At 40.3% G+C, this 26,233-nt stretch overlaps 1 protein-coding gene across 1 annotated transcript in view; it reads left to right on the top strand.

Annotated features, from left to right (window-relative positions):
- The window catches only part of Pde5a (phosphodiesterase 5A), a 137,620-nt gene that overhangs the window by 20,725 nt on the left and 90,662 nt on the right, over positions 1-26,233 (top strand). Inside the window, exon 3 of the mRNA XM_032897379.1 lies at positions 15,403-15,492. Within this exon, the coding sequence (XP_032753270.1) occupies positions 15,403-15,492 (90 nt within the window). The remainder of the gene's footprint in view (positions 1-15,402; positions 15,493-26,233) is intronic.

The following is a 26,233-nucleotide window of genomic DNA, read 5'->3' as shown; positions in this document are numbered from 1 at the left end:
TAAAAAGTTTTTATTTCAGTTTTCAATAGAGCCAAATAATATCTTATATATTTACCAGATTATTATTATTTTTTAACAGTTGATGGGCTCCTAGGTTGGTTCTATTTCCTTGTAATAGTTGATACAGCAACAATAAACCTAGAATACAAATATACTCCATGGTAGTATGGTGTATGGAGTTCTATGGGTCTGTGCCTAGGAGTGAAATAACCAGGTCATGTGATAGTTCTATTTTTTCATTTTTTTGGGGGGGGGACCTCCAAACTGATTTTAATAATGACTAATAATGTATATCCACCAACAATGACTAAGAGTCCTCTTCTACACATTCTAGCATTTGTTATCAGATTTCTTTTCTCTTTCCTTCTTTCTTTCTCTTTCTTTTATTTCTTTTTTTGTAAAAAGATTTATAAGAAGTCCATCTTATGTGGATGAGTATTTTATCTGTATGGATATACGCACACTGTGTGCATTCTTCATGCTTGTGGAGGCCAAAAGAGGATGCCAGATCTTTTGGAGTTAGAGATACTAACTATGTGAATGCTGGGAATCACCAAGAGGGCAGCAAGTGCTCGCTTCTGCTGAGCCTCCTCCCCAGTTTCTCTCACCAGATCTCCTAAGGGCAGCCATTCTCAAAGAGTGAGGTGAGATCTCAAAGTATTTTAAATTTGCATTTCTCTAAAAACTAGAGATATTGAACACTTTAAAATAGTTATTGTCCATTTGTTCCTCCTTTTTTTTGGGGGGGGGTGTAGGCAACTATCTATTCCTGTTGCATTCATGAGCTCAATTCTTAATTGATAGTTCCTTTTCCTCCCTATTAAATTTTTTCAGTTCTCCATACATTTTGGCTATTAGCCCCTCAACTGAAGCATAGGTGATAAAGATTTTCTCCCAGTGTGCTCTGCTGGTAGCTTCCTTAGCTGTGCAGAAATGTTAGCTTCACCTTGACCCATCTGTTGATATGTGAGGCTAGATCCCGTGCCAATTCCGTTCAGAAAGCTCTTTCCTACCACAGTAATTTGGAGAGTATCCCTTTATTCCTTTTATTTTGTCTCATAGCTTCAGCATTTTAGGCTTTTTGTTTGTTTCTTTATTTTGTTTATCCAGTCAGGATTTATCTGCGTAGCCCAAGCTGTCTTGGAACTCATTCTTTAGACCAGGCTGTCCTGGAACTCAGAGATCCACCTGCCTCTGCTTCTCAAGTGCTGGGATTAAAGGGGTCTGCCACCACCCCCTGACTGAATTTCAGTTTGCAAATTAGTTTCTTTGGTCCATTTTAGATTGATCTATGTACAAGGTTAAAGATAGGAATCTAGTTTTATCCTTTTACAAGAGGATATCCAGTTTTGCTACCATTGTTGAAGAGGCTTTCCCAATGTATGCTTTTGCCTCCTTTGTCAAAGATTATGTTGGCATGGCTTTGTCAGCTATGTCTGGGTTCTCGATCCTACCCCTTGGTCTATCTGCTTGTTCTTATGTCACTAGCAGACAGTGTTCACCGCTGTGGCCTCACAGTGTATTGGAGGTGAGATATTTCCAGTTACATTTTTGCTCCTTAGGATTGCCTTGGCTGTTCATGGTCTTTTTGGTGGTTTCATATGAATTCTTGGATAGTTCTTCCCCGATCTGTGAAGTGTGACATCAGGAATTTGAAGGATACGGAATTAAATGTATAGTAAGTTTTGATAGTAGGGTCATTTTCACATCAATTCTGCCAGTCCAAGGGTACCAACAGTCTTTCTGTCTTCTAGATGTAGGCATTTTCTGGTAGATTCTGTAGTCTTTCAAGTGTAGGTTCATGTTTTCTGTAAATAAGGGTCATGTGACTTCTGCCTTTTTTTTTTTTTTTTTTTTTTTTATTAACTTGTATTTAGTATGTACATTTAGAAAAGTTATTCCCTTTCCGGTTTCCGGGCAAACATCCCTTCCTCCCCCTTCCTTATGGGTGTTCCCCTCCCCACCTCCCCCATTGCCCCTCCCCCAACAGTCTAGTTCACTGGGGGTTCAGTCTTATGGGACCCAGGGCTTCCCCCCTTCCACTGGTGCTCTTACTAGGATATTCATTTGCAACCTCTGAGGTCAGAGTCCAGGGTCAGTCCATGTATAGTCTTTAGGTAGTGGCTTAGTCCCTGTCTTGTTTTCATCCCTATGCTACCTTTCTCTTGTCTAATTGCTAAGACTTCAAGGAAATAGTAAGGAAGAGAGGGGAGAGTGGGTATCCTATCTCAATCCTCATTTTAGAGGAAATTTATTCAGTTTTTCCCCATTTAACTTAAGAATGACTATAGATTTGTTGTATATAACTTTGTTTTCTTGAGGAATCCTAACATCTCGAGTATGAAGGCAAGTTGAACTTTATTGAATGCTTTCTCAGGATCAGTCAAGACAATAATATAGTTTCTGTCCTTAAGTATTTTATTTTTATGTGTGTAATTTATGTATTTACTTTTGTTCAATCAATCTTGACTTTCAGAGATAAGACCCACTTGGCCATGGTCATGATCATTTTAATAAGTTTTTGAGTTCGATTTGCAAATATTTTGTTGAGTTTTGCATGTGTTCAGCAGAGACATTGTTCTCTAGTTTTCTTTCTTTCTTTCTTTCTTTCTGTCTGTCTGTCTGTCTATCTATCTATCTATCTATCTATCTATCTATCTATCTATCCTTCTTTCTTTTTTTTTCTCTTTTCTTTTTTTCGGAGCTGGGGACCGAACCCAGGGCCTTGTGCTTGCTAGGCAAGCACTCTACCACTGAGCTAAATCCCCAACCCCTCTTTCTTTCTTTTTTATCATGTCTTTACCTGGTTTTGATGTCATGATAGTATTGGCTTCACTGAATGAAGTCTTGTATTGTTTAGTTTCCAAGTGTCTGTAGTTTTTATACTTTGCCTTGTTGCTTTTTACTTTAATTATACTGTGATCTGATAGGATGAAAGAGATTATCATGTTTTTTATTACTTGTTGATACTTGATTTTTATACTATGATATGATTGATTTTAGAGAAAGTTTCATATGCTGCTGAAAAAAACGTGTATTTTTCTATCTGTTGGGTGGAATAGTGTATCTATAAATATATATGCAAATATATGTTACTTCTAGTTGATTGGTAGGTAGTATGTTTTAGCTGAAAAGTTCTTTGTTTGCTTTTAGTATGGAAGACTTCTAAAAATGAGAGTTTCAAAGTTCCCCACTATTATGTTTCCAAGATTTATATGTCCTTTTATGCTTTATAATGTTTGTTTTATGAAATTAGAACCTCCAGTATTGGTGCATACATGTTTAGAAATCTTGATAAATTATTCCCTGTATTAATATATAGTGTCCTATTTTAATCTCTTCTAACTGGTTTTGATTTGGCGTTTACTTTAAAATAAGGATAGCTAAGTCTCCCCATTTTTGTTTTCCATTTACTTAGTAGTTTGTTCTTTATATTTTGATATTAGCTTTTGGGTATCTTTGCTCACTAATTGTGTTTCTTATATAGAAAATATATATTTGGTTCTCATTTTTCTATCCATTTCATTAGTCTGCATTTTTAAATTGCGAGTTTAGGCCATTTATATTTAAAGTTATTGTAGAAAAGGGTTTGCTATTATGTATGAATTTGCTAAGTGCTTTTCCGTTTTGCTGTGACACTGGCATTTCCTTTCTTTCTCCATTAGTTCTGAGGGTTTGCTAAGGTTCTTTTTCAGAGTCTATTTTGTCTTTCTGTTCTTTTCATGGAGTGTTTCCTTTCATGCATTCTTCTAAAGGACACTATCTTTCTTCTTCCTTCCTGTAAAGTATTGCAAGAAGAATTTCCTTCAGTGTTGGCTTGGTATTACCTTAATCCCAATTTTTTGCCATCAATTTTGAAAAATAACTTTGCTGGGTATTGCATTCTTGATTTACAGTTATTTGCTTTCAGAACTTGAAATATTTAACTCCACGCTATTCTAATTTTTATGGTTTCTAAAAATTCTGGGGTTAATTCTGATTTTTTTTCTGCCTTTTTGTGTAACTGATGTTTTTCCTCATACTGGTTTTAGGATTCTTTCTTTAGTTTTTATTTTTATATCCTAAATATGATGTTTCCTGAAGAGTTTCTTCCCTGTTCATTCCATTTGGAGTTGTATATCTCTTCTGTTTAGCTGTCCATTTCTTTAAGTTTGCTGCTATCATTTCACTATAAATAGTCTACTTTATTTAATTTCATCTTTGCTTCTTCGGCACTATGAGTATTCAGGTTTAGACTCTAGAATGTATCCCAGGATTCTTTAAATTGTGTGTGTGTGTGTGTGTGTGTGTGTGTGTGTGTGTGTTTGCCTTATTGTCTTGACTTTGTCTACATTCTTGAAATTCATTTTTCTTCAGTCTGTTCTGTTAATTGTGCTGCCTGTTGTGTTATTTATTTGTTCATATCCTTCATTTCAAGTATTTATATTTAGTTCTTTTTCAGTGTTTCAGTCTCCTTCCTGACACATTCGCTATTTGGACTTTTCACCTCAGTTTACTGTTTTATTCACTTTGGAGACTGCCTTGTTGAGTCATTAGATTTCATTAATTCATCCATCTGTTTTAATCTTCTATATGGTTATTATGTTTTGAAATAAGACTGAATTCTTTCTCAGCTATTTCATCTCTGCATTGTTGGATTCTCTAATGGGGAGTTGGTCAGTTGGGGGTCAGTTGAGGGTCAGTTGGGGGTCAGTTGAGGGTCAGTTGGGGGTCAGTTGAGGGTCAGTTGGGGGTCAGTTGGGGGTCAGCTGGGGGTTGGTGGGCTGTGGGTGATCATTGTAGCATTTGCTTTGCGGTGTCTGCTCATCTCTTGGATTGAGTTTGTCTTTCAGTTATTCTCTCCCATAGGAAGGAATCTTTGTGAATGTTTTGTTCTGTGTGGGATATTTACATAAACTACAGCTATAGGATTGGTGAAACTTGGTGATGACCGTCAGATGAAGACTTTGTGGTGATACTGTGTCAGCTATGTGCCAACAGCACCATGTGCACACTGAACCCCAAAGCAACCAGATGCAGTAAAACTTTGGTCGCCTCTTTGATATTGCGAACTTCCTGAGGCAGATACTCATTGTAGTCTTTCTCGTATGTGGAGGCTGTCGTTTGAGTCATAGGCACAAAGTAACCCCGACCACAGCAGAATAGTCTCTTGGTCCTTTGGGGACTACTGGAACCCCAATGTCAAAATCCCACACCCACAATGAACTCAGATACCACTAAAGTCGAGCTTCTGTCTCTCAGGGGAGCCTGAGCTCTCTGGAGCTGAAGCTTTGTCCTTGCATTGGACCTGGAGGCCTCGGAGCTAGAAGCTTGGTCACATGGTGCTTGCAGGTCCCAGAGGCCTATTTTTTTCCTTTTAAACAAATAAACTTATGCCTATGTTCTTTTTAAATGGAAATTTTGGCACTGAGGTATTTTATGAAAAGTTTTGATAGTTCTACATTTATTACAGCTATGCACAGCTTTTTTTTTAAAATTTGCTTTCAAATTTTCCTTTTAAAATTCATTATATTTGTTAAGGTTGTAGTTATTTATTTTAGATGTATGTGTGTTTTGCCTACATCTACATCTACATCTCTATCTCTGTCTATATCTATGTGTACCATGTACATGTAGGCCATTAGATCCCCTGGAACAGGAATTATAGGCAGTTGTTAGCCTCTGTGTGGGTGCTGGGAATCTAATCTGGATCCTCTGGAGGAGCAGTCAGTGCTCTTAACCAGGGATCTATCTCTACAATGCCTTAAAGTGAATTATAATTCTTTTTCTATTAGATATATTTCTTTATTTACATTTCAAATGTTATTTCCTTTCCCAGTTTCCTGTCCATAAGTCCCCATCCCCCCCTCCCCCATACAGGTGTTCCCCCTCCCATCCACCCCTCTTACCACCCTCCCCTTCTGACATTCCACTGCACTGAGGGTCCAACCTTGGCAGGACCAAGGACTTCCCCTTCCACTGTTGCCCAAACATGGCTATTCTCTGCTACATATGCAGTTGGAGCCCTGGGTCAGTCCATAATGTAGTAAAAATGGCCATTTTGCTAAAAGCAATCTACAGATTCAATGCAATCCCTATCAAAATTCCAACTCAATTATTTATAGAGATAGAAAGAGCAATTTGTAAATTCATCTGGAATAACAAAAAAAAAAACCAACAACAACAACAAAAAAAAAACCAAACCCAGGATAGCTAAAGCTATGCTCAACAATAAAAGAACTTCTGGGGAAATCACCATCCCTGACTTCAAGCAGTATTACAGAGCGATAGTCATAAAAACTGTATGGTATTGGTACAGAGACAGGCAGATAGACCAGTGGAACAGAACTGAAGACCCAGAAATGAACTCACATACCTATGGTCACTTGATCTTTGACAAAGGAGCTAAAACCATCTAATGGAAGAAGGATATCAACAAATGGTGCTGGTTCAACTGGAGGTCAGCATGTAGAAGAATGCAAATCTATTCATTCTTATTGCCCTGTACAAAGCTTAAGTCCAAGTGGATCAAGGACCTCCACATCAAACCAGATACACTCAAACTGATAGAAGAAAAAGTGGGGAAGCATCTCGAACACATGGGCACTGGAGAAAATTTCCTGAACAAAACACCAATGGCTTATGCTCTAAGATCAAGAATCGACAAATGGGATCTCATAAAACTGCAAAACTTCTGTAAGGCAAAGGACACTGTCATTAGGGCAAAACGACAACCAACAGATTGGGAAAAGATCTTTACCAATCCTACATCTGATAGAGGGCTAATATCCAAAATATATAAAGAACTCAAGAAGTTAGACTCCAGAGAGCCAAATAACCCTATTAAAAGTGGGGTACAGAGCTAAACCAAACATTCTTACCTGAGGAATATCAAATGTCCAAAAAGCACCTAAAGAAATGTTCAACATCCTTAGTCATCAGGGAAATGCAAATCAAAACAACCCTGAGATTCCACCTCACATCAGTCAAAATGGCTAAGGTCAAAAACTCAGGTGACAGCAGATGCTGGCGAGGATGTGGAGAAAGAGGAACACTCCTCCATTGTTGGTGGGATTGCAAGCTGGTACAACCATTCTGGAAATCAGTCTGGAGCTTCCTCAAAAAAGAGAATTATAATTCTTACGCAAAACGTCTTAAATGGGTAAAGTGCTACTTTGCTTCATAATGAGGAAGCTTACAGTGCCTGACAGTTGTTCTAGCTCTGTGCTAGAACACACAGTGTGACCCAGCTCACTCCTGTGTTCCTGTTGCCTGTTTTAGTGCCTGGTAGATAGGAGTTAATAACATTCATTGCATTAAAATTATGTTAGCTATAATAGGTAACTAGAATTTCTAGCATAAATATCAGATCTCAAACTGGTCATATCTGTCAAGAAAGTGTAGTCAGGATTGGGTATGACATCCAGTGAGGAAGATGGGGAAAGGTTTTTTTTTTTTTTTTAGAAAGAAATGCTTAGATAGGCCCTGGAAAGTATGTAGGATTTGACTTGGATGTGGGCCTGGTGAGATCTAGCAGTAGAGAGAATTGTGAAGGAGAGTCAGGGAAATAGGATTGTGGACTGCAAGTGTCAAAGTCTGAGCAGATGTTAAGGAACAGTGGGCACACAGCCAGGAAACTGCCGAACTCTTGATGAGGAACATATCAGAGCGTCAGAACTAAAGGAGGGATTAAGAAAGTTTTGAAAGGTGATGAGAATGTCTTAAATTGTGTTTTACAAAGATGAATTATCATCTTTGTGAGTCATAACACATACTCAAAAATCTAGAAGCTGGGAGGGAGGATAGATTTTTTTTTTTTGGTTCTTTTTTTTTGGAGCTGGGGACCGAACCCAGGGCCTTGATCCCCAACCCTGAGGATAGATTATTTTAACACTTTACTAGCAAGTGGGTCTTCAAACCTTACTTTGAACTGACGGATCAAAAGAAAGGAGTGGAGTTCCCAGTGGCAGCAGGATCTGCTGAGCTTGGCAGCTGGTAGGAAGTGACTGTGGTGGAAGGAAATCAGAGTGGAGTTTTGGAAAGGGGTAGATGAATAATGATGCCCAGGGGTATCAGCGGCAGGGATGTGGTAAGCTAATTAGATACTTTAACTCCAAAGATACCCCATCCCACCCCCACCTTCCCACCCCTACCCACCCCCAACCTGTTGTGTATAAACAACTGTTTTTAATTTTTGAAATGTGGTCTCCAGGAGCTATTCCCCAACCTCTCCGAGCGCTGTGGGTGACATCACATGGTAGCTGACTCAGAGAACCAGGAACCACAATTCTCTATTGCTGCCAAGTCTGCAGGTCCACTCTCTCCCATTGCAGGTGACAGCTGGGTCTGAAGTTTTCAGAGGCACCACAGTCCCCAAAACTGTAGGACCATAAATACCTTTAGCCTTGTCATGAAACCTGTCACCTGTGATCTTGCGTGTTTCCAGCCTGTCACCCAACTGTATTTTACTTAATATACTTTCCCACGTTTAAAGTTTGACAGTGTGGTTTTGCCTTGTAGTTAATAGCGATTTAATTCTTAGGACACCTTATTAAGTCTATAACTTAATGTTTCCTTACCTTCTTATTGATGAATGTTTTAATATTATCTTACTGTTGATAAATACACCACACTGAAGAAGTTTCCCCAAGTAGGAAATCTTAAGACCACATCAGTCTAGGACAACCTGCTCCTCTCATTTGCATGAATCCTAGGGTGAAGGCTCTTAGCTTTGGATTTCTCCTGCTCTTCACCTTGGTACCCTCCCTCCATGTTTATGGTGGTCTTGCAGATTTTCATGTCCATTAATTCCACTATGAGTGCTTCAAGTGTAACTGGATACTAAAAATGCTGTCTCAGAACCTTTTGTAAAAGCCATCAGCTATGAACATACGTTTGGATGCTTCCTGAGTCTGACTCCTTTAACCATGCGCTAGTAAAAACGTGTTTTGTTTCTTAAGGATATTTGGCACTCTAAAGGTTATGATGCAGCGGAAACACAAGAGGTGGCCATGAACTCTTATAGTGCTTGTACAGACACTGAGAGCAAGTCTTAGATTTTCATGGACACTTTAGTTGTGAGAAATTATCAACATTGAATCGCTATTTAAAAATTCACCACAGAAAATTATATAAAATAACAAAAACTTGAAAATACTGCAAAAATTAACAGATCGGCATGTTTCCAGCTTAAGTCAATGTCCTCAGCTTAGTCCAGTGATTCTGTTGGGCTATGAATAGCACCAATGAGAGGATTAGCTGGTGGGAGAGGTTTAAACACTGACTGATATGGTCTTATGACTTCCTAGTTGGGGAAACTTCTTCAGTGTGGTGTATTTATCAATAGTAAGATAATTAGAACATTTATCAACAAGAAGGTAAGGAAACATTAATATGTGTAAGTTAGAGACTTAATAAGATGTGTTATCATAATAACAAAATATTCAGTACCTACACAAGGCCATCTTGAACTGGTCTACTTTCTAAAGAAGGTTTTCTGGTTTTGGGATTTTTTTTGAAATTTTATTTATTAGATATTTTTCTTTATTTACATTTCAAATATTATTTCCTTTCCTGGTTTCCTGCCCATAAGCCCCCATGCCCCCTATACGGGTGTTTCCCCCATCCACCTTCCCTTTGCCCCCCAACATTCCCCTGCACTGGGGGTCCAACCTTGGCAGGACCAAGGGCTTCCCCTTCCACTGGTGCCCCAACAAAGCTATTAGAGAAGGTTTTTGTATTATGCTGCCTATGTTACAAGGCTTTACAGTGTTAAAACTCCTGCCTCTCTCCTGAATTGACTTGAATGCAAACCTCGGGTTCTGCTTCTGCATGGCAGCCACTCCGTGTGGACCTTGATTTCGGTAGAGCGTGGATGGTGGATGGTGTTGAGGAGGAGACATGCCACCATTTACGCGGCTGTCATCACATCACTGTCCTAACTGCCTCCTCCAGCCTTTGCCTCTTTTCCAGAGGAACAAACCAACTCCTCTCATTCTGTGGTCCCGGTCTCTACTGAAGGACTCATCGAGTTCCTTTCTTAAAGGACTATGAAGTCTCTCTGGTGGATTCCTAATGAGTACAGTTATTTCCAAAATAAATATTAGAAAAGGAAAGAGCACCAGCAGATGCTTCAATTTAGATAAATCATGGGCCCTCGCGGTGTTGCCGTGCCCCCAGGGAGCACAGGCTGGGAACTGCTGTGTCTCTGTCTGGTCGTGCTCAGTGCTCTAAATTTAGGCATCATCTTTAAAATGCCATTCTTGAAGAAAGTGAGCCTTACTTGGCAATTCTTTTGCACTTTTGTTTTTGTTTTCTCTCATTTTTGTTTTGAATTCACAGATCAGTATAAGATACATCCACACGTTTTTTTTTTTTTGTTTTTGTTTTTTTTTTGGCTCTCCATTTGCCCTTCCTGCTTTGCTTTATCATGTCCCCCCTTCTTCCCCTACCTCATGTAAGTCCCAATACATTGTATATAAAATTAGATAAGTTGCAGACGTATTTTTGCTAAATATTTCATTGTGGTTTTTAGTGTGTGTGTGTGTGTGTGTGTGTGTGTGTGTGTGTGTGTGTGTGTGTTGCACTTGTGCAAAGCCAGGGAACAATTTGTGGGAGTCAGTTCTCCAACCATGTGAGCCCCAACGATTGAACTCAAGTTTCCAGGCTTAGCAATAGGAACCTTATCCACCAAGTCATCTCACTGGACCTTCATTTGGCCTCTTCAGGAAGGATATTCTTCTACATATGATAAATGAACAAATTCGGAAAATTTGACAGCGATACAATGTGTACAACATATCTCACAATCTATGCTCCATTTTTTTCAGTTATCCTGTTAAATATCCCTTGCACAGTTATCTTTCTTTCCAATCAGGATGCAATTCTAGATCAAAGTTTGCATAGAGTTGTGTCTCCTTCCACGTTTATCTGTCTTGATGTAGATATTTCTGAAGAGTACGGGGCAGTTGTTTTTAGACTGTCTTTCTTGGATAGACTGAAGCCAGGCTCTTATGGCAAGAATCCCATAGATGTTTAATTTTGAGACCTTGTTTGTTTTTTTCCCAAACAACTAACTCTCAATTCTCCAGCGGGAGGTGGAAATTTACACTCTTGTTTAATTCTAAAACTACCGGGAGGCACAAAACCTACATGTTAAGGTGTCAGCCCCACCCAGATGCTCTGTCTCCCAACACCAGCCTCAAATGGGATCCCATACTTCCTTCACATTGTCACAGTGAGAGTTCTTGAACCTTGTCACATTCAGTCATTTGATCAGATGATCAACAGTTCTCAGCAAGGCTGACTCAAAAGTTAAACCTTTTGTTAAAACTCAGAAACAGTCTGAAGGGAACACAGGGCCTGAGAAATAGGGGAAGGGAGAAAACTCCCAACCCCTGTGTGGTGCTTGGTTGCCCCAGCATAGATCTAAGGTTAGCCTAGAAGTTCCACTCACCTGACATCCTGCTTGTATTGTAATTTTTGTGTGTAGACACAAAGTCTACTGCTTTGAATAAATGGTTGAGTTAAATCTTTTTTATAAACTGAATTTGTAATTCCCACATTCATTAACAGAATTATTACAAAAGATAAATTTTTATTTTCAACCTTTGATTTAGTATTACGTAAAATAATTCACTAATTGTAAATTTTTATTTCTTTAATCCATCACCATCAACATCTTTCCACTCTTCTTAGATACAGCAAAGTCTAAAGATAAAAATGTCTAGATCTGCGAAGCTAAAATAAGAACTATTTTACTAGAAACATTTAGCGAACACTTCCTGTGCATCTGAGTGAAACCTAGGGCATATTTGCTAGAAAACAAAAGAATGTAGTGTTTGTAATGTAAAATATTTATACTAATTTATCTTTTCCTTTGAAGTTATCTTTAAAGTCAACTTCAGTGCTGCCCTCTTGAGAAAATTGGCCTCATTTCTGACCCCATTTGGTGGAATCTGGTGTAATTACCTCCTTCATTCACAGCTGTGGCTTTGCACAACTTTGGACCAATTTAAAGAAAAAAAAAATAGAAATGACCTTCAAAAGATGAGGGCTTTCCTGAGTGAATCTTCCATAGTCCTGAGGGGAATTTCAAATGCAGCTTTTAGAGCAAGGAGACTGTTATTAGGTAGAGGACAGAGCTCACTCGGGTCGGATGATTTAGAGGGAGTGTTTCCATTCTAACCTGAGCGTCCATGTTTAGACATGACCTTTCTTTTCTGAGATCGGGGATTACAATGGTACAAATGACCACATCTCATAACAATAGTGTCATTCATTATGATTCTCCCAATTAGTATCTTTTTATTATAATTTTATTTTTCTTGGATATTTTATGTATTTACTTTTCAAATGTCATCCCCCTTTCCTCCTCTCCCATACCCCCTCCCCCCTCCCCCTGCTTCTGTGAAGGTGCTCCCATTCCCACCCACCCACTCCAACCTCAACCCCCTGACATTACCCTACATTGGGGGAAATGAGTCTTCACAAGACCAAGGGCTTTCCTCCCATTGATGGTGGGCAATGTCATCCTCTGCCACATATGTGGCTGGAGCCATGGTCCCTCCATGTGTACTCATTGGTTAGTGGTTTAGTCCCTGGGAGCTATGGTGTGGTCTGGTTGGATGATATTGTTGTTCTTCCTATGGGGTTGCAAACCCCTTCAGCTTCTTCAGTCTTCTCTCACTCCTCCATTGGGGTCCCCTGTTCAGTCCAATGGTTAGCTGCAAGCATCCTCATCTGTATCAGTAGGACTGTGACAGAGCCTCTCAGGAGACATCCATATCAGGCTCCTGTCAGCAAGCACTTCTTGACATCAGCAATAGTGACTGGGTTTGGTGGCAGCATATGGGATGGATCCCCAAGTGGGGCAGTCTCCGCATGACCTTTTCTTCAGTCCCTGCTTCACTCTTTGTCCCTGTATTTCCTCCCGTGAGTATTTTGTTCTCTCTTCTAAGAAGGACTGGAGGGTCCACATTTTGGTCTTTTTTCTTCTTGGGCTTCATATGATCTGTGATTTTTTTCTTAGATATTCCAAACTTTTGGGCTAATGTCCACTTCTCAGTGAGTGGCTACTATTTGTGTTCTTTTGTGACTGGGTTACCTCACTCAGGATGATATTTTCTATTTCCATCCATTTGCTTAAGAATTTCATGTAATCATTGTTTTTAATAGCTAATATATACAAAGAACTCAAGAAGTTAGACTCTAGATAATCAAATAATCCTATTAAAAATGGCGTACAGAGCTAAACATAGAATTCTCAAATAAGGAATACTAAATGGCTGAGGAGCACCTAAAGAGATGTTCACCATCCTTAATCATCAGGGAAATGCAAAACAAAACAACCCTGAGATTCCACCTCACACCAGTGAGAATGGCTAAGATCAAAAACTCAGGTGACAGTAAATGCTGGCGAGGATGTGGAGAAAGAGGAACACTCCTCCATCGTTGGTGGGATTGCAGACTGGTACAACCATTCTGGAAATCAGTCTGGAGGTTCCTCAGAAAATTGGACATTGAACTACCTGAGGACCCAGCTATACCACTCCTGGGCATATACACAAAAGATGCCCCAACATACAACAAAGACACATGCTCCACCATGTTCATAGCAGCCTTATTTATAATAGCCAGAAGCTGGAAAGAACCCAGATGCCCTTCAACAGAGGAATGGATACAGAAAATGTGGTACTTCTACACAATGAATTCTCCCAATTATTGATAGCTACCAAGTATGAAGAATACTTGGATGATGGATGAGAGAGCTTTTAAAAACTTTCACAGACTTCATAGCTCAGTTATAGATCTTGCTAATTTAAAGGATGATGGGAAACTGCCTTAATTTGACCTACATTTAGAACTTTTACACTTTTTTACATATCCTTTGTGATTCTTAGATCTGCCTCCCTGTGCTTTAAAAAAGAACAAGTAAAGATGGGGCTGGAGAGATGGCTCGCCGCCTGCTGCACACGCAGAGGACTGGGGTTTGTTCAGTTCCTATGAACCAGAGCAGAGAGTTTACAACTGTGCACGTACACACACATGCACGCGCGCACGCACACACACACACACACACGCTTACACACACTTACACATACACACTTACACACACTTACACACACACACTTACACATACACACATGCAAATGCACACACATACTTACACACTTACTCGTACAATTAAAAACAGTTTTTAATTGCAATGAGATTCAGGAACAAACAGAATCCTTCCTATCACCCAATAGAGAAGCATCAGCACTTTGGAGGGTCGAGGGAGGATCCATTTCTCCCTGCCGAGAACCTCCCAACCCTGAAGGCTTCCCTTAGACTTTAAAACCAACAAGGATCAGTGGCTTTGATGCAGAAAAGGATTTTAGGACTAACCCCTTAATGAAGCAGTGTTGAGATTTAAGAAAGCAATCTGTAAGTGAGCTTCAGTATAAGGGTTAAGAGAAATAGAGGCAGGCACTCAGAAGAAACTAAGACATGCTCAAGAGTGGGCATGGATCACTCAAAGAAGAGTTGGGCTCATTTGTGTTTTAAACAGTCACAGAAAGGATTGGGGTGGGGCTTGAAATTACTATCTTTAAAGAGTTGCCAAGGACCCTCAATGAGGTCACTGAGTGGGTCCTGGGCAGCTTCAGGATCCAGCTGATAAGGTGAGAATCTAATCTACAGGCACGAAGGAATGTATCTTTAGTATAAGCAAAGTTAACAGATTTCATATCCTGGGGAAAAGGTTTGAGGCCTTACCTAAATTCAGCCCTAGGTCATCATTGCTTTAACTTAAGATAGATGTATATGAAATGAATATTAATTCTATGCCAGCAACTTTTATGGAAAATGTCGTTTGTGCTAAAATTGGAGATGTTCACTTGGCTGCCAGACTGTAGGATGAGGCTCTTCTTCTTTTCCATTTCCCCATAGTTTCCATATCATATTCTCCTGCTTCAGAAGGACAGGGTGGACGTGTAGAATAATGTCTACAACAGACATTAAGCCATTTATTGGGAAGGTTTTAGAACAGGGCTGCTTTTCTGTGAGTGACACTGGCACTGGCGGAAGACAGATGGGGACAAATAATTTTTGTCAGACAGTCAAAGAGGCTACTTTTCCTCAACCATAAAACTTTCTAAATATTTTGTATGTCATTTATGTTTTAATTATTTTAAAAATCTTGTTTTGGGGTTTGGAGTGCTTAGTTTTCATAAATACTGGGACCCCCAAAGTAGCCCTGAAACTCATCTCTATCAGATGCTATGGGCTTACATGATTTATTGCCTTTCACAATGATAAAATCATTACTCAATAGTAACAAGGTAAGTCAAAGGTTAGATTTCTCTAATCTAATGCACAAGAAAAATCAAATCAATCTTTGTACAGGCCAACCAATAAATTGAATTTCTCTTTCCTTCCCAGGATCCCCGGTTCAATGCAGAAGTTGACCAAATTACAGGCTACAAGACACAAAGTATCCTTTGTATGCCAATTAAGAACCACAGGGAAGAGGTAAGCCAATTTTTCATTTTATATAAAGGGTCATTTAGAAATATTTTTTATTTTGAAAAACATCTTTTTTACTCTGACATGTATGAAGTAATACTATACTGACACATTGTTTGTTTAATTTGAATATATAAATACTTCATATTCTGTTTGAGTTTTTTTAACTGTAGTTATAATGTTGAATGCTAATTAGAGACTATCCCATGGCTATTGGGAAATAAATTGTGTACATTTTATTTCCTATCTGTCCTCTGCAGTTGGAGTGTCTTATTCTATCTTATACATGTCATTATGGTATGATTCTAATAGACTTTAACATTGTATGTTATTGCCTAAATAATGCTTATTTCAGAAATGGTCCTCCGGTTGCTATCATTATTAGTCGATTTCTTTGGATTTATATTGCAATTTTGGGAAACAGGAATTGTAGCTAGTTTCAATGACCTAGGTTCAGATATAAAATTATATCAGGTAAGTGAAAATATTTTATATTTTGCCTAGGTTTTGATAGTACTCAGTTTCCTCTTTATTTTATACTCATATGGAAAAAAATAGTAAGTTGTCAATTAAACCAAATGTTTGAATTGCACATTCTCAAATCTGAATTCACATTATAGTCAACCAGGGGATTCTGAAAGATCACCAGTTGGGTGAGTTATGGTTTTCTAGATAAAGAGAGTCAATAGAATGCTTATAAATTCAGCTGAGATTTATTATGGGAGTTGGCCAATATACCTGAAGGTCATCATCTTCCTTCATTAACCCAGAGAACTATTTTAGTGGGTGGTGTAATTAAGGCTTAAAAACCTTGGGGGCTGCTGTGTAAGACCAAATCCAAATACCTTAGGTCCTAGAGTTCTGGTCTACCTAGATCCTGAGTGGATTGGACAGTGCCCACTGTCACTGGTGGATCGAGACTCTTCTTCATGAGTCTGTTGATTCAGGTGCTATTCCTTCTTGAGACATCCTCACAGACGTACTCAGAAATGGTTATACCTGTTGCCTGGGCTCACTAAAAGAGGAGGATGTATAAAATTAACCTTTAACCCAAGTACTATGGAATGTCTGTATTAACTGTTTTTCTGTTGCTATGATAAAACATCTTGACCAAGGACAACATAAGGAAGAAGTTTTATCTTGGTTTGTGTTACCACAGGGAGAGTCAGTCTACAATGATAAGAAAGGCACGGCCGTTTTCCACCACAGTAGGAAGCTAAAGAATCACATCTTCACACTCAAGCACAAAGCAGAGAGAGTGGAAGTGGGGCAAAGCTTTCACCTCTCAGTGACTGTCTCTACTGACGTACTTAACCTTCCCGGATCCTCCACAAATAACACTACCAATTAGGGACTGAATGTTCAAATACCTGAGCCTATGGGAGACATTTCTGATTCTAACTACCGCAAGGTCCTCGGAGATTCAAAAGCCACTGTAGGTTTCTATAAACTTTGTGCCTGTCTTAGCCTCAACTGCATAGCAGAGAATTGTCTGCATGGGCACTGAGACAGTGGAGTATAAACTCATGCCTTTCCTATGGTTTATCCTCATATTGAATTCATATCCAACAAGGGTCTAATGTCAACCACAGCTGTCTTCATTTTTAATAGCATCCCTTTGTTGTTGTAAAAATATAAAAAATAAAAAAACTGTCTTTATCCCCTACTAGGTCTGGCACTGCAGTGCCCCAAGATATCTGCTGGATATCTTAATTTTCAGTCAGCAAAGCATCTCACCTGCTCTGCTCCATCCCATATCACACTGCCTGGCAGCAATCTCTCTACCTATCTAGTTCCCAAGGCAGGTTTCCATGCCAGAAACACACATCCCAACTCTGTGACAGCCCAGACCAGCCACTGCACACTTTCTTACACTTAAATCTACACATGGAAGAACACACAACACAATAACCTTTGGCCCAATTGATGATAAAATTGCCCACCTAAACATACAAAGCCCAATACACATCCATCCCTTAAGAACATTCGTAACAACCTGTAAAGGTACAGCGTGGAATCTTAACGTCAGCCGCCATATTGTCCTGCTATGGCTTCTCTCCTTGTTCCTCCTGTCTCTACCTCCTTTCCATTCCAGTCTGCTCCTCTTCCTTCAAACTTTTCTCCTGCCCATCCTTCCTTCTTGTCCAATAACAGACCTCTTTCTATCTTGTACCTGCCTCACCCGTGACATCATCACACATCCCTTCTTTTCCTCTCACAGGGCACATTTAACTTTTCAGTCTGTGGGCTGGGCCAACTCTCCTACCCTCCTGAGCGTCCCCCAGCTCTGCACCGCTAGTTAGGCTTCCAGAATGAATTGGGAAACAACCATAGTACAAGGTTTATGTTTTTGAGGCCAAATTCTTTGTCATTCTCCTGGAGGAATGTAACTGTGAATGTCAAGAAGACTCCTAGAGGTTTGCAGTTTTCATAATCCACGGCATTGAGGGGAAATAGGTATATGCAGATTGATTAACTTGTTGGCCTCAGTTAGAGAGACACCTCATCTCCCATGAGCTGTGTCAGGACTACCTTTGTCCACGCACTTCACTTCCTGGGGCAAGCCTCCTGCTAGCTGGACTTTTTTCTCCTGTCAGTGTGTAGTCTCCCTCTTCCTCATCATTGCTTCCTAGAGGGCTTCTCATTTTGGACTATTTTGGGTTAAATTAAAGCTCTCAGACCTGTGGTTATTCCTCGTTGTCAGGCCCTTAGGGTAGCTAAGTTTTAAATGGTAGGTTCTTTTTTAGGGTGTGCCTGGCCACTGCCCTCTGAATCATATGCGGTGGCCGAATGGATATTGCTGGCCTTCTCTAGTCCTGACCTTCTGCATGAGGAATCACTCTTTGACCAAAATCCACAACTGGTTTGGGGTTTGTGAAGCTGGGGCCTGTCCTGAGAGCAGGACTGCCTGGCTCTGCTCACCTTTGGGTTGAGGCTTCTGCTCCTTCCACTGTCAGGAAGGCTGGCTGGGGCTGTCTAACATGGTTTATTTCCTCCCGGTGGAGTTGCCAATCTTTTCCTCCACACGTTTCTGTCATTGCTATTGTGACTTTCCAAAGCTCTTCTCTGTCTTTGGAACAGTGTAAAAAATTGTGTTGTTATTACTCCTCGCCTTTATCACATCAGGCAGAGATAACCTCTTGACTGCTAACTTACCGGAAGTCTCTTGAATTTTCTTAAATGAAAACTTACAGTCGGGCACAGTGAGCCTTTTGGAATAAATGTAAAGATTGTTTGCTCTGAGCTTGATTCTCATCTTATTGCTTCCTGTATGACTAAGCAGGGTTAATCCTTTTGAACTTCACTTTCCTTCTCTGCAAAGTGGGGGGGAGGGGATAGAAGACCGATTCCCAAAGCTGTGTTCCCACAGACAGAGGGCTAGACATGCATTGTGACACTGTGGAAATGGTCCGTAAATACCATCTAGTGCTTTTTGAAATCACACGAATGAGTAGCAATAATGGAACTTGTAAGAGAAGGAACGAGGGGAGCCCAAGGCAGCCACTAGCCATCTCGTAATCAGCAGGCTGGGCCCGATGACAGTGGCATAGCCTGGGCTTGGATGCTCTGTTTATCATCCCTTAACTAACTGTCAACTTTTAAAAAACATGGCCTTCTAGTCTTTTATTCCCTCATAATTGAGGCAGAGTGGATTTGCCTTCTTTTTCCTATTAGGCTATCTCCCACTCTTGTTACTTACCAGAGAACCTAAAAGAACTATTATTATTGAATTGCTGTTTTTCTCTTGTTTATAAAATATTTTATACTTTTTTAGTGACTAATTTTTCAGGGGAAATACTCCTGGTATTTGTGTGGCTGGGGGAGTTGGGTGTTACACACTGAAGTCTGTGTTCTGACACAAGCCAGGACACCCGCAAGATTTAGGATTCACTAAATGCTGAGTACTGCCTCTTATTATGTATTTGCTTATTTATTTATCTTTGTGTACACACACGCATGTGAGTGTACACACACAAACATGCATGGAGATCAGAAGGTCAGAGTTTTAAGAGTTGTTTCTCTCCTTTTGCCATGTGGGTCCCAGGAATCGAACTCATGTCTTTAGGGCTGGGGACAAGCATTTTCACTTGCAGAGTCATCTTGCCAGCCTAGCCTCTTGTTCTTGTGAGATATTTTAGCAAATTAAAATTTTCAGGAGTTAGTTTTCTTCAATAATGTTACATTATAATATATAATAATATTTTAACACATAATATTACATTATAATCCATTGATGTAATGGATATAGCGGTGTCATTTTGGAAGCCGGGGTCATGGCTACTCATACAGAGAGTAAGGTTTTATAATTCTCCCTCTTCTCTCTGTTCCTTCGTAAGATAGGGGTTGATAGGCGGAGGGTGGGGAGACTAGAGAAGCTTGAGGAAGCTACGGGAAGTCTTTTTTCAGAAAGGTCAAAGAGCTTTAGTCAGAGGCAAATGAATGGCCAAAGGACAAAAGTCAATCAAAAGAGAGAAGATCTGTCCAGAGTGATTAAGCAGTGTGAAATGAGACATGGGAAGTAATCACCTATTGCTTACCGGGAAGGCAGTTGCCATGTGTGGTATTTCTGGAGTAAATACTGTGGGAATTGTTCTTGGCGTCTGTCATTTTCATAACACCCTCGGAAGCATACATTTTATGCCCTCATAACAGATCAGGAAACTAAATGGTCCACATTTAGGGGTCTTGGTCACATAACTAGGAACTTCAAACCAACACCCACAAACACACCTTTGGACTGTGCAGTCACAATCCGGAAAAGAATCACCGACATTCCACCATGGACGACAGCTGCACTGTCTTTCCCTCTTAAACTTCTGTGGCTTTGAATGGGAAGGGACGGAGGGGACCCTGATGCCGTGTTGTGGGCACAGCCAGGGGACCTGATGGTCTTCTGATGACCATTCAATGTTAGGGCCTACGTCACTTAACACAAAGATTCTCTCAAAATATGAGACAAGGAAGGAAGGAGGGGGCAGAGACACATTCTCTAGTACCGTAAGAAGACTCCAGAGGCAAGGTTTTACTAGAGACGAAAGAGCTCCAAGAGGGTTCTTGCACTAAGCTGGGCCAGCATGCCCCATGGTATGCCTACAAAGCAAACTGGAAGAAAAAAATGCAAGTGTGCTTTTCAGACCTGCTATTAAATTTCATTCAGACTTAATTCTGGATTTTTCGGGCAAAGGCACTCGAGACAGTTCTTATTTTAGTCACTTGCATCAGTTATTTATGTAAGCAGACAGAATTCTCTTATGTTTAGTAAAGGAGTACAGAGAATTCAGCTGCCACTGGACCAGATGGCCTCTTTCTGAAACACTGTCCTTCCCCAAAGTATTGTTCCTTGTACTAGAACCGAGTGTTCCCTCGCTTGTATAGGGACCAAACCTATATACTCCTGTGCAGGGATTCATCACTAGGAACTTCCTGCTGCTTTCTCTGTGATCACCTAGGGAGGGGTGAGTAGGAGACAGAAGGCAGGACGTTACCAAATAGTGCAGTGCTGAAGAGAGCATCTGCCAGTTTCTAACTAGATTCCTGAGAGATAAATACTTTGATGGATTAAAGCCATTTAACACACACCCAAGTCACACAAGAAGGCATGAAAGAAACACGTCATTCAAACTACAACATGCAAAAGTAAATGCGTTGTGGAATTTAAGCTTTTTATGGCCTATGTTTGACCATTTAAAAATATTCTCACTTGTTTTCTGTAACACCCAGTCTTATTTGACAAGTGACAGTTTAATTATTGATATACATAGATACAGATCTAAACAAAAGAAAGATGAAAAATAAATAGGAAAATAAATAAGTCTGGCGTTACAAAAGTGGAGATGTGGGTTATCAATTCAAGAGTAGTCTGGGTTACAAAGAGAGAACTTGTCTCAAAAAAGCAAACAACAATAATAATAACAACAACAACAACAACAAAGATACATTTTTTTAAAAAGCAAGCAAAATACATTCTTTTTAATTTTTCCATTCGGAGTGAGAGGGTTTGTGTCCCAGGGGCAGTTCTGTAGGAGATGGATGTTAAATGGGTCCAGCCTTCCCCTGAAATGCTGGACCAAGGAGCTGAGGCTTTGCAGTGCAAGGCGAGAACCGGCTGCTGTGTTCGCTGTGTGTTTGCCCCCAGCCTTTCCGGAGGAAACACCTGCTCCCATGATCCTCCTCAGTGCTTTCTGCACCACGAAGGTAGAGACTGAAAGATCAGGTGATCAATGCCCGTCGTAACCGAGGAGGAATTCTCAGATTTGACAGGAAGATTCCATAAAAATAAAACGTTAGATTTATATGCCTATAATCCTTCAATTCCAAGGGAAGTATAATTACAAAACTCGGCAAAGTTTATTAATGGACCGTCAGTTGGTCTGGGTCTATTTTAGTCTCACAGAGCTGGCCAGCTTTTAGAAACAATTGTTCCCTGGGCTTTCTCCCCTGCAGTGCTCCTTCTTGTAGGTTTGTTTTAGAAACGAAGTAGACTTGCTGGGAGCACTTTCTGTTTGTTCTGGACTGGATGCTGGGATGCTGAAGAGCCTTCCCTTTTCCACATTAGCACTTAGATAATAAACAAGTGGACTGACAGAGAAGAAGGTAACCACTTTCCCAAGGGGGGCAGGGACGTCTCCTAAGAATAGCAGATGAAGGAGAGTCTAATTGGTGAAATCTTTGTATCTACATCACGGACCCAGAGCGAAAAGAAAGTGCATCGACAGTTCACACTTGAGGATGCCATCGGCGGCGCGCTCTATCTCTCAAATGAGACCTCATTGAGAGAGCTTAGAAAATTTGGTTCATGTTACCCTTCATTCAGTAGAAGGCTCAGCTTCACTTGTGCATTCTCTAACCATTCTGATGCTTCTTGGAGGGTACTGCTTTTAAATTTTTCATTCATAAATTTAATTTTGAGGAGTTTTATGTAGTCCTCAGTGGTGAGTGTTAAGGAACTGGAACCAGTTGCGGATAAAAAGAAACAATTTCTTTGTGTAATATTTGACTCAAGGCTGCAAAATTAGACCTTTAGATAGAGTTCGATATTTTTTGCACATTTTATAGTAATTATCAATGGAATTACAACTCTAAGTAGATGTGTGTGCCAGCATCTGTTTTCAGCTGAGAACTGAAGTTTCACAGGGAAGTCCTTTGTCAGCTTCTGTGACTCATGTTTCTTTTTAGACCCAGCTATGCTATCTACATCAGAAAAAGAATTACGTTGAACCTTCATCTAAAATCCTGTTTTCTTCTCTACCATAAAGAGAAAATTGGTCCTCCAGGCTCAATTTCAAGAGAAAGAGATGCGTCTTAGTTAGGTTTTCTGGTGCTGGGCTGAAACACCATTACCAAGAGCAAGCTGGAGTGGAAAGGATTTATTTTGCTTACATTTTCATATCACAGCTCATCCATAACCTTTGTCCATTTGTTTTACTTCTTGTCGGGTATTTGCAAGAAAACTAACCAGTGCTGGCACCGTTCTCCTCTTATTATTGGGGAAAAAATTAACATATGCATATTCCTCGCTTTGCACTGGGAAGATATGTCCCAGCCCCAAAGACACTCATTTATGTACAGAGGAAGTGGAATTTTTGAAACGAACACTTGGGTGAATTCTCCCCACGTTGATAATATTGGGTATTGCTGTTGTCGTCTTTTCATTATGTTGTGGTTTTCTTGAGGTGTGTAGCCAGCGGTGGGATGTCAGGATTTGCAGTCTCTCACATTTCTCCCATGTCTTCGGAAGCCATGTGGCGCTTCCACTGGAAACTGAAATTGATACTGATAAGCGACCTCAGTAAATGTCTGGGATTAGCTGCTTATTGAATAAGGGTTTGCCCTCTGTGACAGTGATGGGTTGTCCCTGACATGACCAGCTGTCACATTCCACATTACTCACTCAGAGACTCAAGTCATTCCTAGAGAACATCCAGCCCTGCTGATGCTGGGGATTGTCAGTAAAATAGGGGCTCCTTTCTGCTTGAAAATATAGCATAGGGCAGGAGGGAGGCAGCACGCCCATGGGCTTCCCAATAATGACTCTGACAGTCAAAGTGGCTTTGACTCTCAAATGTGAAGCCTGAACGCCTTGGCTACATAGTAAGTTCCAGGACAGCCTAAGCTATAGTAATTAAGGAGAGACTTTGTATCAAAAACTAAACAACAACGTTAACCACAAAGTAATTATTTGATCCTAAGAAAATGAGCCAATTTGTTCAAAGGGCAATCCACAGCAGACTACAGGGAAAGATTTTCTAGACGCACAAGGAAGGTGGAGGACGCTGATTTTGCTCTGGGCGGTTGAAATTCAGACCACTGATGTATTTTTGTCTTTTACTCTGTGTCACTTTCGACAAGCATCATCTTTCTTTTGTTCCTGATGATGCTGATGCCTGAACCAAAAGCCTTGTTCATGGTAGACAACTATTCTACCACTGAGCTATAATCCCGAGTGTCTATTCTTAACCTATTGCTTTATTTCATGATGATTTTAGTATGTCATCCTTCTGAAAGTAGAACACACACACACACACACACACACACACACACACACACTTATTTTTCCCTCCTGATCTGGTAATCTCTTGAGAGAAATACCTGGTGTATGTTTGGTCGGTTTGGTTTTGGTGGGGGATTGATCTATCTATCTATCTATCTATCTATCTATCTATCTATCTATCTATCATTCTATTTTTGAGATTTTTTTTAATAGACCTGGCAGACCTGGAACTCACTGTGTAGCTCAAGTTAGTCTTGAAATCTTAGCAGACCTCAGCCTCCCTAGTGCAGATGTGTGCTACTACGGGTAGCTACTTGCTTAGTTCCTCTTTAAATGTATTTTATGTGTATGGATATTTTGCCTGCCTGTGTGTACTGTGTGTGTGCCTGATGCCTTCAGAGTTCCGAATCGGGAGTTGGATCTCTTGAGATTGGAGTTACAAATTGCTGTGAGCTTCCCTTAGGTGCTAGGGATCAAAAATGTGTCTTCTAAAAGAGCAACCGATGCTCTTAACTGCCGAGCCATCTCTCCAGCTCTCACTTGCCCACTTTTTAATGTAAATATTATACTCAGCATTCCTAACTAAAACAGAAACAACAACAGAAAACTTCTCATCTAAGTCTACAACATTAGTAGTAGAAAAGCCATCGACTACCAGAGAATATGAGCAATTTATTGTTGGAATAACTCAGTCTATGAAACTGTCTTAAGTACATATTTCTCTTTAGCATTAGAAGGAATTAAATATAGTCAGCCTTCTGTGATGATGGGTTCTGCCTCCATGAATTTATCTAACTTCAGATAAATATATTTGAGAAAAATTGGTTTGTTCAATATATATATATATATATATATATATTCTTTTGTAATTCCTTGAATAGTTCAATATAGCAACTACTAAGATAGCATCTCTGAATGACAGGAATCTGGAACTGATTCCCTGTGGCTTTTTGGGTCCAACTACATAGAAAATCGTTGGTATTCTGGGACACAAAGAAGACAAAATTGATGTAGAAATTCTAGCGTTCTGCAAACTAGTCTGGGATCAAATGGTACAAAAAGCAAGGTTTAAACTGTACCAATGAGTTTAAAAGGGACATGGCGTTGGGGTGGGGGACCAATGGATGTCTGAAGCCAAGTGGGGAATCCAAGGTTAGGAAACTGAGCTTCCAAAAGCCAAATGGGCTCCCAGTGTCTGAGCGTCCGTGTGGAGAGAGTGAAGTGGGTGAGTGGCATCTGTGGACTGTAGGAGAGCCCACGCCGCAGGTGGGAGCCAGTGGGCTTAAAGTGAACTCTGTGAAAAGTCTCATCTGTGAAGTTCTACCGAGGGGCTGAGCTCGTCTCCATCCGTCAGCAGTCAGGACAAACAATGAGGGAACTTGCCCTCTGCTTAAGCCTGTGCCCCATGCAGGTAGCAGGTTCAATTCTCACCTTGGTATCATGCAAATCACTGAATAAACAGTAGGCAACACCCAGTCTGCTCAGGGCGAATTTACTGTTCAAGCTAACCCTTCTGAAGTGGGCCACAGGCACTAGTATCTAAAGAAGAAAGAAAGAAAGAAAGAAAGAAAGAAAGAAAGAAAGGAAGGAAGGAAGAAGGAAAGAAAGAAAGAAAGAGAGAGAGAAAGAAAGAAAGGAAGGAAGAAAGGATCGATCCAGATAAAGTATAGCTTCAAAGATATTTTTCTTTCAACCAGAAAGAAAACTTTAAATTTCATTGTCACGAATAATGCTTATTTATAAATAACTATCTCTGAGTGTCAAAACTGTAAGTTAAAACTTAAGTTCAAAGGAAAATTGTGGAGGCTTATGCCAGTAAGCATAGCATATGAGAGGTGGAGGTAGGAGGGTTGCTGCAAGATCAAAGATGTCCCGGCATGCAGAGTGAGAGACACTGTGTCAAGAAACCAGAGAGAGATGGAGGAGGGGGATAAGGAAAGAGGCGAGGAAATGAGACAGAAAAATTGGAGCACAGATTTTAATAAAGGGAGAGCCCCAGGGACCCTCATGAATCTGCCGAAGAAACCTTGTTCCAAGCGTTCTGATACTAAAACGGAAGACACCAGGAAATCCATGGGGCAGCAGTATTTTGAGTCTGCTTTCCTACTGGGTATTGATGTTCCCTGACCCACCCACCTTCTTCTCTTGTAGGTCTCCCTGGTTATCCCAGTCATTGCCCCGGCACCAACTATACGGCCCACTGACCCGGTTTAGGTTCATAATCCGGGAACTCAGAGACCCAAATGGCCTGTCTTT

Source organism: Rattus rattus, chromosome 3 (genome assembly GCF_011064425.1).
Source record: "Rattus rattus isolate New Zealand chromosome 3, Rrattus_CSIRO_v1, whole genome shotgun sequence".
In the NCBI taxonomy this organism is placed as follows: Eukaryota; Metazoa; Chordata; class Mammalia; order Rodentia; family Muridae; genus Rattus; species Rattus rattus.
This window is presented reverse-complemented; position numbering and strand designations above follow the sequence as displayed.